General features: G+C 43.4%; 1 protein-coding gene across 3 annotated transcripts in view; it reads left to right on the top strand.

Annotated features, from left to right (window-relative positions):
- Window positions 1–13,951, top strand: part of Ercc6 (ERCC excision repair 6, chromatin remodeling factor) — a 72,420-nt gene that overhangs the window by 37,849 nt on the left and 20,620 nt on the right. For all 3 annotated transcript variants that reach the window (XM_026779732.1, XM_026779731.1, XM_005348643.3), the window contains 4 exons: window positions 3,997–4,132; window positions 9,634–9,804; window positions 10,206–10,382; window positions 12,796–12,912. In XM_026779732.1, the coding sequence (XP_026635533.1) occupies window positions 3,997–4,132; window positions 9,634–9,804; window positions 10,206–10,382; window positions 12,796–12,912 (601 nt within the window). The remainder of the gene's footprint in view (window positions 1–3,996; window positions 4,133–9,633; window positions 9,805–10,205; window positions 10,383–12,795; window positions 12,913–13,951) is intronic.

The following is a 13,951-nucleotide window of genomic DNA, read 5'->3' as shown; positions in this document are numbered from 1 at the left end:
AGAAGAGGGTGTTGCGTCTGCTGGAACTGGAGCCATAGGAGATTGTGAGTCATGCCAGTGGGTGCTGGAAACTGAACTTAGGTCCTCTGTAAAAGCAGTGTGTGCTTTTAACCACTGAGCCATCTCAACCCCTAGATACTTTTGAAAGCCCCCCGTAGAAGGAGGCTTTGTGTTAAAAAGAATTTTAAAAACCAAACACCATATTGTTGTTATAGGGAAGTTGTATTGAAGCAGAAAAATTCCTGTAGCTATCAGAACACTTCTTTAGATGTCGGATAGATTTGCCTGGAAATATGAAAACATTCCAGCCCCAAAGTCAGCTGGAAATGGGTGTCTAAGCTTTCCCTCTGTGACCGTCATTTCTCATTTAAAGATTACTTCCGCTGTGCAGTCAGGCTTGCTCTCTGCCACCCTTGAGAGTTCTGGTAGTTCGGATGTCCTGATGTTCCTAGGACTCTCTCTCCTCATATGACTTCTGCAGTTTTCTCTTGTCCCCATTTCTTTCTTTTCCTCCTGCCCTATTGTGTGGAGTCTTAACGTCCCGGGCGTGGGAACCCTCAACTCATCCCTGCAGTGTAGTTTTGATCTAAAAATTAAAACATGTTCTCTTGAGTGGTGCCAGTCCTACGAGGAGTGAAGTCAGGGCTTGTAATGAGCATCAGCTGCAATCAATTAACTATCAATGCTCACATTCTCTTTTCATAATGAAATAGTGTGGCATTGGACCAGCGCCCGGGCTGTCTTTATTAAAATAGTATTGGTAAAACTGGCTTCTGAGAATGTGGCACATCACCCAGACCACAGGACCAACTGAGGAGGGGGCACTGAGGAGCTCCATGGGGAGTCATGGTAGAAAGTGTCTCTGTACTAGGTGAACTTGAGTCTTAAAGAAAAATAGCCCTTAAAGCGACAGGGACGTCTTTGTAATCTGATATTGCCTTGTTGTTGACTGTGTACCTTTTTTTTTTAAATTCTTGCAAGAATTTAAATGATGTTGGAGTCCTCATTGGAAGTAGTGACCTAATTTTAAGGTCTGTGAACACTGTGAAACTGCAAATCTCTGTGATATCAAGAATCTTGTAGTAAATGCAGTTTGTTCTGTTAATTTATGTTTTGATAGAGGTTAAACAGCTGCTTTTAGAGGAGGAAGAAGCATATTACATGAATGAATAAGTGAGTGCTGGCAGCTGTGTTTCCAGATCCCAGTGGATACACTGGCTTTAGTTGACCATTATTATAGAGATGGGACCCCTGAATTTTATAATGGAAAAATGTAAATGATTTGCCTCTCACATTTCAGTTAATACTTGACTTGGTTGTCATTTAATTAATTTCTCATGAAGAGTTAATGTCCAAAAACAGCTAATGAACTTTGGAAGGCAAATATTACATTTTGTAATCCTCAGTAAGTTCTAGGCCATAACCAGTAGGCTTCCCACTCATAGGTTGAAGTGACCATGGAGCTATTGACTTGTCCTAAATTCAGTAAGTAATCAATGGTAATCAAAGATGAAAGGAGCTATAGTATGTTTGGTAATTGATGCTAATCACTCTAGTACATTTAGCCAATTCACATCATCTTGCTGGTATTGAGGCTGGGAAAGTGGTTCACTCGCCTGTTAATGGGTTTGATTGCCAAATGGGTTTGTGGTCCGGGAATAGCCTGCCTCAGCTGTGGGATTTCAACTCTGCATGAGAACCTTCTGTTATTCTAACAGGGGGGAATGATAGAAATTAAAGGACACTGTAATGCCAGGTAATAGATCAGTTGGGATTAAATAGTAGTTTTAGTGAGTGTATATTTCATCGGCATAGCAGTTCATAGAAGGTATATTATAAAGGAGAGAAAAATGCGTACAGCCTGAAAAAGTGTGCATGCACGCACGCACGCACACACATACACACACAACCACACTTACTTGAAGGTGATTTTCTTTTAGACTACTTTAGATAGCTGTTGATTGGCTGTTTCCTAATCCTTGCCAAGTATGTCTCCATGGCAGCTCCTTTTTGTTCTCACTGGAGGATATGAAGAAGCCGGCACATTTAATCCTTTTAAGAAGAAATACTGTCATGGAAGGGGCCAGGGGCAGGGGCCAGGGCAAAGCCCTGCTCTCCCCAAGGAGAGTAAGAGACAACTGTCTGGGCCCTGCCTTTGGTGACAGCATGGCTTGGTGGGAAGGGTTGAGTTTGTTATGACTTCTGGATTCTCTGTTCCCACCCTGAGGGTCAGGGGACAGTGACCACATAAAGCAGGCAGTGAAGGACTCGTAAGTGGGCAGAGCCTTCTGTCATGTTGGAGTACAGGGGGAGAGCTTGTAGTCAGAGTTGGCCAGGATCTTACTTTTCCACTAGACCCATTTTCTTTCAGTTACATAGATAATTTTTAAAATTTCAAGTTCTGTGTGGCTCACATTGAAACTTTCAACATTTTAAGTTTAGGAATCATGTCCTCAGCTGTAACAAGAGAATGAAAATTATGTGTCTTCCCAACTTAAATGCCTTTCACACTTATATTTCCTTCCAGTCTTTAAATTCATGTGTTGTCATGTTCATCCTTTCCATGCTGTGGGCTAGGCCCTGAGCTCATACCATGAAGAGATTGTCCAGACTTCTGAAGAGCTGAGAAGGAGCACTGTGTATCACAGCGGGGTTAGCGTGAGGGCCTCAAGGGAGGCTCATTGACCTGTCTGGAGAGAGAGGGCAGCTCCTGCAAGTATAAGGTGGTGGGGGAAGGTCTAGAAGAGTGTGTGCTACACAGGGCCTGAGGACTGCAGGTGGCAGAGTTCAGGGTCAGGTGCTAACAGTGTTGGGAAAAGACAGGTTAGGCAGAAGCCGGATATGCACGGACTCATGGCCAGGCCAAGGTGTAGATGCTGTTCCAAGAGCAATGTGCAGCTATTGGAGACCTTGAGGGAGGGCCTGGACATCCAGATTTTACTCTCAGAACATGGATGAGATGATAGTCGCTGAACCGGAATGAATGGTGACTCTGCGGGGGAGAAGGTGGTGACGGGAGAGACTTAGGAGGTAAAGTGGGTGTGAATTTGTACAGGTCTCCTCTGGTGGGAAGCAAGAAGATTGATCAAGGAACAAAACAGACTTCTGGTTTGGTGCCCTGAAGAACGGGTGACAGTTCTGTCCTTTGCATTGGAAAGCCATGAGGGAGGTGTAGCATGTGCAGATGTCACTGTTGAATTTTGACTTGTGCTTAGTCTTAAGTACCAAATAGCATCCAAACACACACACAGGATGGAGCAAGAAAAATGGCACTAACCTGGAGTGTGCATTTTTCCTTCCTAAGACAGGCAGCTCTCCTGTGGGAGTTTCAGGGCATGCTGTGTTGTTGGGCTGTGGATGAATGGGATTCCCACTTCATGGTGTACCCAGTAGGTGCTTAGGACCCAATCAGATAAATCTCTGGGAACCAGAGTTACACTCCTCCTGGTGAGGCTAAGGGAAGCAGGGCAGGAGAGAGGAAGACCATGGCGACCAATGCCTCCTCCTGCCTCCCACTGCCCAGGTGTTAGGAGATTGCAGTGATCTGTAAGTTTTTTAGTTTATAAGCATTTTCCCAGGCTATTAAATAATTTTCAAACACTGAAAATTTTAATGATTTTAATTTTATTGGTTATCTGATATTCTGTCTTATTCAGTAAGCCCTTTGAGTATGCACTAATTGACACTGTTGTAAGCATTCCACAGATGTTAGCTGTCTTAGCAAGAGAGAGGAAATGTTTTCTGTGTGTCTTTTACTACAGACATTGCCTTCCACTGTGTCATTGCTGCTGTTAATTCCTGCATCCGCTAAGGGATGAACGGATTCCTGCAGACTCGAATTATACTAGCCTTGTTAGCTTTTCTCCTTAAAGAAAACATCAGTAGATTTTTACAGGTTATTGTCTTATTTGAACCACTCACGGTGTTTGGTTTTGTTTATTGGTCACTTTCTCCACTGTCTTTCACAGTTGTGTTTTCTTGGGCTTCTGGATGCAGGTTCGAGGGACTGGGCCCCACTATGATTGTCTGCCCAACGACAGTGATGCACCAGTGGGTGAAAGAATTCCACACGTGGTGGCCTCCATTCAGAGTGGCAATTCTGCATGAAACGGGCTCCTATGCTCACAAAAAGGTAACAGTACCGTGCTTGACGGTTTGGTTTTTTTTTTTTTTTCATTTTTCTCTTTTACTTTTGAGCTACACATTTCCCAAATGTGTCTACATATGCTTCTTTTATCTTAATTTATTTAATTATTGACTAGAAGCCCCATGTCATAAAACAGATCTGAACAAAAGCTTTCTTATTCTAATAGTCTAAGTAGTGGTGTGATGCTTGGGCACCGACAGGGACCACAAGGCTGATCGTGTGCGTAGGATCACAGATCAGGTGCTATGCATGGCAGCTGACTGGAGGGACTTTTGTCACAGCCTCTTTAAGCTTTGAGAAAGGTGGGTTTGAAAAGTAACAAACAGATTGAGCATCCCCAGTCTGAAACCGAAATGCTCCAGGATGTGACTCTTGGAGCCCTGGAGCTACAGCTGGAAGAGTCCATACCTGACGCATGTCACCTGAAAATAAAGGTACACCAAAATTATTGCATTATAACTGCCAGCAGGCAACCTGGAGAAGTTCTGTATGAGATGTGATGAATTTTATGTTTAGACTGGGTTCTGTTTCCAAGGTACCTTAACACATATGTAGACACACCAAAATCTGACATACCCCCTGGTCCCAATGTATCCTGAATAATAAATATTTAACCTTGATTGATAAATGCATCTGTAATTATGCTTTTAAAATGTTTCTGATGCAGGAGAAACAGCCTGCTATTTTGAGACTTTCTTAGATATAGATAGTTTAGTTTTCTTGCTTTGTCCTCCTACATCACAATGTACTGGACATTGAAGGGATTTCTTTTACCGTTTATTAAGAAACAAAACTCGTGGACAAATATCAAAGATAAAAACCTGAGGCAAATCACGTGCAATTGGGAAAATACCCGCCACCACTCACTTCCTGCTTCCCGGCTCCAAAAGCAGCCACCTTCTTGCCCCACTATTCTCTGGGCTCAGATCCTGAGCGACCTCCTCTGCCCCACAGCCTTGCAGTGTCTGCCATGAGGGCCCCGGAAGTTTCTCTTCACCGAGTGGCACTCTGCAACCACAGAACTGCTGGGCCTCTGTAATTTTACTCTGTGTTCTTCTTTTTCCTGCAAATTCCCATGCACTCATGATTGTGGTAAAGCAGAATTTCTGATAGAAGTAGCTCAGAAATACCTGTGATGTGGTCTCTCAGGTAAGGTGAGTTGGAGTGTCACTTACTACAGCCACCTGTCTTTGCCCGGGGTTCCTAAAGCTAAGCAGAAAGCAGATTGAGTTGAGAGAATTAGAACAGAGCAAGTGCTGTGGTGAGAAGGAAATGACCGGAGCAGGATGAAATAGAAACAGTTGAAGTTGTTCTCGTCAGACTCTCCGCTGCTAACTGCCTGGCCTTCATGTGAAAAATTTCTCATTCTGTCTTCATTTTACTCTTTCTTGACATCTCTCAATGTTGTTGCAAACTTGTATATAGAGTAGTCTTCTTGTGTACCACATGTATTGGAAACATAATTGATAGTGAGCCTGCTGGAAAAACTTGGGCCCCTTAGCTGGCGGGCAGAGCCTGAGAACGGATAATGTTGGCCCTGGCTTGCAGTAGTTGTGGCTTTGTCACTGTTTTCATTTATGGTGGTGTGTGTTTTTTGAGATAATGTCTTGTTTTGTAGCCTTGGCTGGCTTTGAACTTGTGACATTCTTGCCTTCCCCCCTCAAGCTGAGGTTTTCCTGCAAAGGGAGTGTTATCCACACTCAGAGGCATGCACGTGGCTGTTACTTTTTTTTTTTTCATTGCTTTTCATTACAGTTTATGGTTCTCTTGTCTTCTAGAAGAAAAAAAAATTTATGAGTTGGTAAATATTTATTTATAGAACAACTATAAATGCTGCATTCCAGGTGTTTTGTATTGTTAGGTCTTAGGAAAAAAGAGACTATGATGTTTTTAATTAACCTTGAAAACCAACTCTTTTCTTGGGGAAAGAAGATCCGTGAAAGCTAATGAAAGGAGGCAGTTTGTGGTACTTATCCCACAATGCACAGTGGGTGGTGGTGTCATTAGCACTGTGCTGAAAAGCTTAGTTAACGATTAAGGAGCTTCTTTGCAGTTTGCTGGGAGACTGTAATGAGAGATTGCTTGTATTCCGAAATAACTGTCTCTGTCTCTGTCTCCTACCTTTTCCTGACAGTAGGGTCTAGTGATTTTGTGGACATTTTTGATAAGCCAGAGTTTTGTCTCCTTTTGATCAACCCATGCCACTGGAGTCCTAGAAATGAAAAAAACAAAAGCAAAAGCAAACACCCATCTCCTAAAGTTCCGGGAGGACTAGGTCTGTACCACAGCAGGGCTTGAGTTGCATGCCCAGCGTTGTGGAAATTTGAAACTGGTGGTGTGCTTGACTTCTCTGAGCCTGGTGATGATTTGTAGAATGGGAGTTTTGATAACTTTATGAAGGTTTATTGGGTTGATGTACATGCATGAAGAACACTGTGTGTTCCCTGGTATCAGTTATTCAGTTATTTTCTTTGACAGTAGCATAGCGTATCACAGGCTTTGATCTTGGTAGTTGAGAAAAGATGGCCCGGCAGACTGTTCAGTATACATTCTAGACAAAAAGCTCATACCTTTCTTATCAAAAATGTTTGGCCACTGTCTCTTGTCCTCAATGGAAAGAGTGAATTAGAACATTACAGTTCTTTTTGGAGAGTTCAAGGTTAGGGATGGTTCAAAAGCAAATTTCAACTGTACTTGGCCATCGGATGAAACTGCCAACTCGTAGTCTTTAAAAAGACTGGTGTTCTGGAACAGAGAAAGCAGAGAGAGATGACTGTGATCGTTCACTAGGTAGATGTTCCACACAGGCTTGACAATCAGAGCAGGGTCCCTGGGCTTCACAGGTGGACGGAGTAAACCTGCTCCAGAGAGTTGTCCCTTAGTAAACCTGCTCCAGAGAGTTGTCCCTTACTGCCACGTGCATACTGTGGCCATGAGACGACAGACACACACACACGCACAGTGAGAGTATTGACCGTGTAAAGGGAGAGGTAAAAGTGAGAAGAAAGAGTCAGAATGAGAAGGGGGTGGCCATGTGCCCTGTCAAGCATCCTGAACACTGCACATCCGTTCCAAGCACACGATTATAAAGCAAAGTGTTGCGTTTCCTGTTGACTTTGGAGTTGATGTATGCACCTGATACAAGAAGCCATAGACGCTTGGTTTGTTCTGTGAGGTATACTGTAAAATTATGTTGCTGGAGCCCTTTTTTCTTCATTGTCAGCACAAATCCTTGTTTATTAAAGATTTAGCTTGAAGGAAATTTTAATTAATTACAGGTGCAGTAAATCCTGCCTGGGAAGCTGCCCGCCGTGTTTACTGTGAATGGCCTTCATGTGCCTGTGCTTCTCTGTTCTCCCCGCTGCCTGACAGTGTGATTTATGGCTGTTGTTTTCTACCAGTCCACTGTTTGCCCTCTAGGAGGGATTGGTCTCCTGAGCCTCCATAATAACGGCAGCACTTCCTCAGACATCTCTTAATGACAACAGCACTACATTGAGTAAGTCAGGCTAATTGCAGATGTACCCTATTAATTGCAAAAACTAGGAGAGGTTACATATTTTACAAGCTTTTAATTTGAAACCGCCCGAGATGATTTGTCTTAAGTGTTTGGATTGAGACGTCCATAATATTCAACAATTCACCATTATTGAAACTCCAGTCCAGGCAGTTATAGAATTCCGAGATTGAATCAGGTGAACATCAATAGTCATAAATGGATTGTTACCCAGTAGAGATCATGTTTTCATTGTGAACATTTTGTACAACTTCTTGTTCTGTGAAGCATCTTCTTAATTCTTTATAATCATTACCCATCTTTGTCAACATGGTAGAGATAGGGATTCTGCTGTTGTCTAGCTAACATGGAGAGCGCCCCCACGGAAGTTCTTAAGCAGTCACAAGAAGCTGCACATTGCTCTGGTGGCATACATTTAGCAGGCTCAATGTCTCGTTAGTTTAACAGTGATAAAGCTTCTAGCTATATCAAGTGATTCCAAGAACTCATTTTGTGATTGGGTACTTTAGGGGTGACTGGGGTGACTATAGTGAGCTTGTGCAACAGTTGGAAGTCCCAGGGTCCATGAGCAAGTGAACCCGCAGTTGCAGGGTTTAGTCAAGCACAGTCAATGAATGTGGCATAATGTGAGTGGTGGTTTAACTTCTGCTCTTACTTCAAGCCCCAGGCAACTGTAATTGTTTTCTTTCCCCCTGGACAGGAGTCAGTCATGGGGTATTCCATTGCTGTTACTCCATGTTCTTTCTACTCTAATGGCTTTGGGGTGTTCCTGCTCTCTTAAAGGGAAGCAGGGACAGATCTGGGGTACTGCCTGCCTAGAGTCTTGGTCGGAAATATAGATGTGGAGGGACTGAAGGAATTAGCTCTAAGATCTCAGAGTTAGGGGGTTAAGGTTAGGCTGGGAAGTGTGGCATCTGCTCCTTCCCTGGTTCTTTTCTGCAGTGCAGCCTGACACTAGGTAACTGGCTGTGCAGTGGGCCGTCCTTCCCCTCACCAGCTGCGGGCTGGATCCGAGCCAGTGTCCATTAGTAGAAGGGGAGTTCGTGGCAGTCACTCCATGTTGCTCCAGGAGTTGGTGTGGCCATGCTCCCTGTGGGGAGCAGCACTCTGGCCCCTCTGGCCCAGTAGCTTTCTGTGAGACTACCCAACCCTTGCCTGACTGAAACCTGGATCAGGCAGGTCTCCAGGTTTTGACCTTTCTCTGCTAGAAATCTGTATTTCTCTTCACTTTCTGACATTTGTAGTCTCAGAAAAGAGGCTTGATGTGGACTATTTCTTCAGAAGGAAGCCTTCCTTTGCGTTCTCACTAGACATTTCTCTCTCGTTCTGTAGTTCTAGGATTCAGTCATCTCGGCAGATACGTCTGGAATAAGGCCTTTTCGTGGTTTTGCTTGACGGTTGGAGATGTTTTTCCCCACAGAAACAGGTCTCGTACTTGTGTGGAATTTTTTTTTCCTATTATTCTTTCTGGGATAGGGGCTCGAGACAGGGTTTCTCTATAGCTTTTGGAGCCCATCCTGGATTTTTTTCTATTATTCTTTAAATCATTGCCTTTACATCCCCCCCCACCTTATACCATTCAATGTATCTTATATCTTTGACATTCTCTTGTTTTTCTTATAAAGTCATCATTTTTTCAAGAGCTTTGTTTTTGAAATGTAACAGGGACAGACACAAGGGATGATTTAGAAAAGTAGCAATTCAGTAAATGATCGCATTATTATAAACTACTTTCTTTGAGGGCTGTACTTCAACATGTTTACTGTTTTGCAGTTAACCCAATACAAAGCACTGATGTGTATTATTAGATTGTATGTGTATTTGTAAGTATGCTTTAGGTGGTTTCACGATAATCCAGATCTAACCTTTAGATTGTCATTGTAGGTCATGCTTAGTTTTTTTTTTTTTTAGATTTTTTTGAGGGGGGGGCTTCTTACTTAAATCTGCCCTTCTGATGTTGTTATTATAGGAGATGTTGATCCGAGATATTGTGCGTTGTCATGGAGTTTTGATAACCTCTTATTCCTACATCCGACTGATGCAAGATGACATTAGCAGACACGACTGGCACTATGTGATCCTAGATGAAGGACACAAAATTCGAAATCCAAATGCTGCAGTCACCCTTGCGTGCAAACAGGTATGGCTGCTTACAGCGGGGGAGATTTTGCATGGGCAGTGGTATTTAATTTTAGAATAGAGTATTTGCTTTATGAACACAGTTATTGAATTCTTTCTTAATGTAGAACGTTCCCGATGTCTGTCCTTTGTGATTTTCATTGTTCAGGGCCCAACTGTTAGAATGTAGTCACACCCAACTCTAGTCAGTGGTGTTCATCTTGAGCAATAAAACAGAATTCTTGCAGTATTTTCATCCATATGCAGTTAGAAAATTGGTCAAAATGCCACAATTTGAAAAGACCAGAACAATGGACAAACAAATGCACGGAGTAACTGTTCCCTGGGAGTGCTCTGGGCTTGGTTGTCGCTTATCTGTTACCAAGTCAGTTTCATAAAAGGATGTCTCATTTCCCCAACCAGTTCCGCACGCCTCATCGGATCATCTTGTCTGGCTCACCCATGCAGAATAATCTCCGAGAGCTGTGGTCACTCTTCGACTTCATCTTCCCAGGAAAGCTAGGCACATTGCCTGTGTTTATGGAGCAGTTCTCTGTCCCCATCACTATGGGGGGATATTCCAATGCTTCCCCAGTACAGGTAACCTTTGGCATGTCCCCAAACTTTAGGCTTTGTAGCGAAGTCATTGATGTTAGGGAAATGCCCAGTCTCATAACTTGGTGCCTCATAAAAACCAGGGTCTTATGGAAGGGCAGCCAGTGCTCTGTTAGGTGCTGAGCCATCTCTCTAGCCCTTCAGGAAGCCTTTAAAAGCAATGGCAGCCACTTACATGCCCACAGTGACAACATCCATCAGGAGGCAGGTCAGTGTTCTGTTTCTAGCCTGTTTGCTTCATATTCTGCCAGTGGTGTCCAGTATCTCTGCCTCTTCATTCACTCTTAATGAGCAACAGTTCTAAGCATCTTTGCTGTTGTGACCTTGATAGTTTTGAAGGCTCTAGGCCTGTTACTTGTAAATGATATCCTTCTCTTGGGTTTGTCTCCCGTGGCTTCCACATTGTGTTCAAGCTACACATTTGTGGTAGGCAGGAGCATCATTTTCTCACTATGTAGAGAGGCCATTGCTTTGTCCTGTTACTGAGGACCGCTTGGTAAAGTTGTTTGGTTCAGATTTCTGCTTGAGAATTAACAAGTAATTTGTGGAAAGATAGCCCGAGAACAAGGGCATATGGTGCTTGTTGAAATCCTGTCTCAGGAGCTTGTGTGTACTACTACCTCCTTGTGTACTGGAGATATGTCTATGACATCAGATGGATACTGGGAATTGAGGAGACTACCAGTCCTCTCTGCGAGCTCCATGGTACAGGACAGGCAGTCTGATAACTGAACTCACTGCTGATGGCTGAGGGGTGCATTCATACATAGTGGGGATGCTGGGCAGAGGAGTGATTTGTGTCTTGAACAGAGCAGAACTGTACAAGATGTTACTAAACTGCATCAACAACACACAGTTTAAAGTAGTGAACTGTTTCCTTCTGTAATTTTCATGTAATATTTTTGGGTAGCAGTTGACTTCACAGAAAGCAAAACTGGGTAAGAGGAAATTGCTGAGCACATCGTTCTTAGTTCCAGGTAGCAAGGTCTTGTGAAAGGAACTTTGCTTTTATTTGTTCTTTTTGCTGAAGGCCATGTTTCCCATATGCTGTTGCATCCTGTGAAGATAGTCTGCCCACAGGTAATTATGTGGCAAGCTGGGGCTAATATGATGGGCAGTGGCTGGGGACTAGAAGCCTCCCTAGGAATCCAGTGTCATACAGCAAGGGGACTATGGTAAGGGACATCTAGAATAAGCCAGTGAGGACTGTAACCACAGGAGATGTCACATCCAGCCTTGAGACCGGAATTCTTTAGTTTGGCCTTTTGGTATTCTAGGTACTGCCTGTTTTATAATTACTCATCTCATTCACACAGCACCTGCATGAAGACAGGTGTGCACACACGATGCAGACATGAGTGAGGAGTGTTTAGGTCTTTCCAAACACTATTTTTAACATGTTAGTGTGTTTGACTTGAACTTGTCTGTGTTTATTGTGCTCAAACATATCTTAAAACTAAATTCCTTACCTTTAAATTTGAAATTTTTCTTGGTCTATGAAATGATAATTTGCTAAATAGTTAAACCTATTTAGAACTTTTTAAAGTATCAATAATTAATTGAAGCCTTTGCTTGCCTGTAAGTGAATTGCAGAGGGTGTGGCTTCCTGGGCTACGGGTCTTTGTTTTTCTGTGTACAGTTAATACCCTCTCATGTGGCCATGTCCATTATGGAGCCATATGCTCCATTGTAGGCCAGAGTGACCTTCCATTTCTGGGATCCTAAGGCTCCTCTTGACTTATTCCCTGAAGCCTAATCTCCCCTTATTACTGGTGGCTCCCACTGCTCCGGCTCCCCCGACCCTTGGCTTTTGATCTCTGCCCTTGCGAAGCCAGTTCCTTTATAGCTTTTGGAGAATACAAGATTATAAATAGGGATTTGTTTGAAACTAGTTTTTCCCTTAGATGATCATCAGTAACCAAATAAATCTGTATTCAGGCCTAACTAAATAGTATGGTAATAATTAAAACAAGTATAGCGGAGGAGATAGAACAGACAGAGTAAGTATAGGGAGGAGATAGAGCAGACTGAATAAGTATAGGGAGGAGATAGAGCAGACTGAGTAAGTATAGGGAGGAGATAGAGCAGACTGAGTAAGTATAGGGAGGAGATAGAGCAGACTGAGTAAGTATAGGGGGAGATAGAGCAGACTGAGTAAGTATAGGGAGGAGATAGAGCAGACTAAATTTTTTCACGTGTCATTTTGGTTAATGAGGTAATTTTTTTTCCTGGAATTATTTTGAAAGCTGTTACCCCTAGAGCGTGTAGCACTCACTTGGCTTTCCTAAGATGGATGAACTTATATACCTGTTGATCATTCTTTAACTTTAAGACATAGAGTCAGTGGAGAGGAAAATGTATTCCTTAAGCTAATATCTTATTCTTTCTTTTGTTAAAGGTTAAAACGGCTTATAAGTGTGCATGTGTCTTAAGAGACACCATTAACCCATACCTACTGCGGAGAATGAAGTCAGATGTCAAGATGAGCCTTTCTTTGCCGGATAAAAACGAACAGGTCTGCGAGTCTGGGAGGTGACCAAGCATTCCTCAAGCATGAGTGTGTCTGTGTAACTGACCGGGTCTACGGCTCTTGTCCTGGGCGGTGACAGCCTGCTCTGCCAGTGACTATATCCATCTGTGGTGTCCTGCTGTATTTTCCTCTAGTCCATAGGCTTTGCTTTCCTCTGTTAACACATGGGCCTACCCTCAACTACTGAAACATCTCCATGTCTTCTAAGCCCCTGATGCATTTCCGCCACACATTGTACTGGGGCACAGCAGTGAGCAGAGTGGTCTTGTTAGCACAAACCTGGTCGGGTCACAAATAAGTAAGGTGGTGGGGGTTATGTGTTGCTTTCACTAAATTGGGGATAAGACATGTTGAAGAAGTGGGCCTTTTCTAATAATGGTCAGAGGAGACCTTTGATCCGCTAATCACTCTGGGACCTAAGGCTGGTCAAAGAATGAGAGGAGGAGCATTGGAGATGATGGGTGGGCTGTGTGTTGGTGCTCGTGGCCAGCCGGGGTGATAGGGTGGCTGTAACTGGAATCAAGAAAGAGCATAGTCACATGGTCAGATTTGGGGTTCTGCTGGTCATAAGAAGGACCGGTTTTACTCTTTGTGAATATATTCCTGAGAACATGTTATGGAAAGGGTTGATGGCATCTGAGTTGGTGTTACGAGGATGACATCATGGTGTTGTGTAATCTGTTGGAGCCCACAAGACCACACGGTGAATGCACAGCTGACAACCGATCGGCAGATCCACAGGAAGTGTATATGTCCACGTCCACGTGGAACAACCCGTTTTGCAGAGCTGCGGGAACACTTGCCTTTTGGAAAAGCCATTGTCATATCTGTGGAAACCTTGTGAAGTCATGATTCTTCCCTTCAAAATGGGATTCATTCCCAGAACACCTCAGCAGTGTAACCTCTACAGGGGCAGTGGAGTGACCTTGCTTCATTCCCCCACATCAGAAAGCCTTAGAACGATAACATTCATTCTTTGTTCTAACAGTCAAATTTACCTAGAGTCAATCCCACAAAATTACCT

Source organism: Microtus ochrogaster, chromosome 6 (assembly GCF_000317375.1).
Source record: "Microtus ochrogaster isolate Prairie Vole_2 chromosome 6, MicOch1.0, whole genome shotgun sequence".
NCBI lineage: Eukaryota > Metazoa > Chordata > Mammalia > Rodentia > Cricetidae > Microtus > Microtus ochrogaster.
This window is presented reverse-complemented; position numbering and strand designations above follow the sequence as displayed.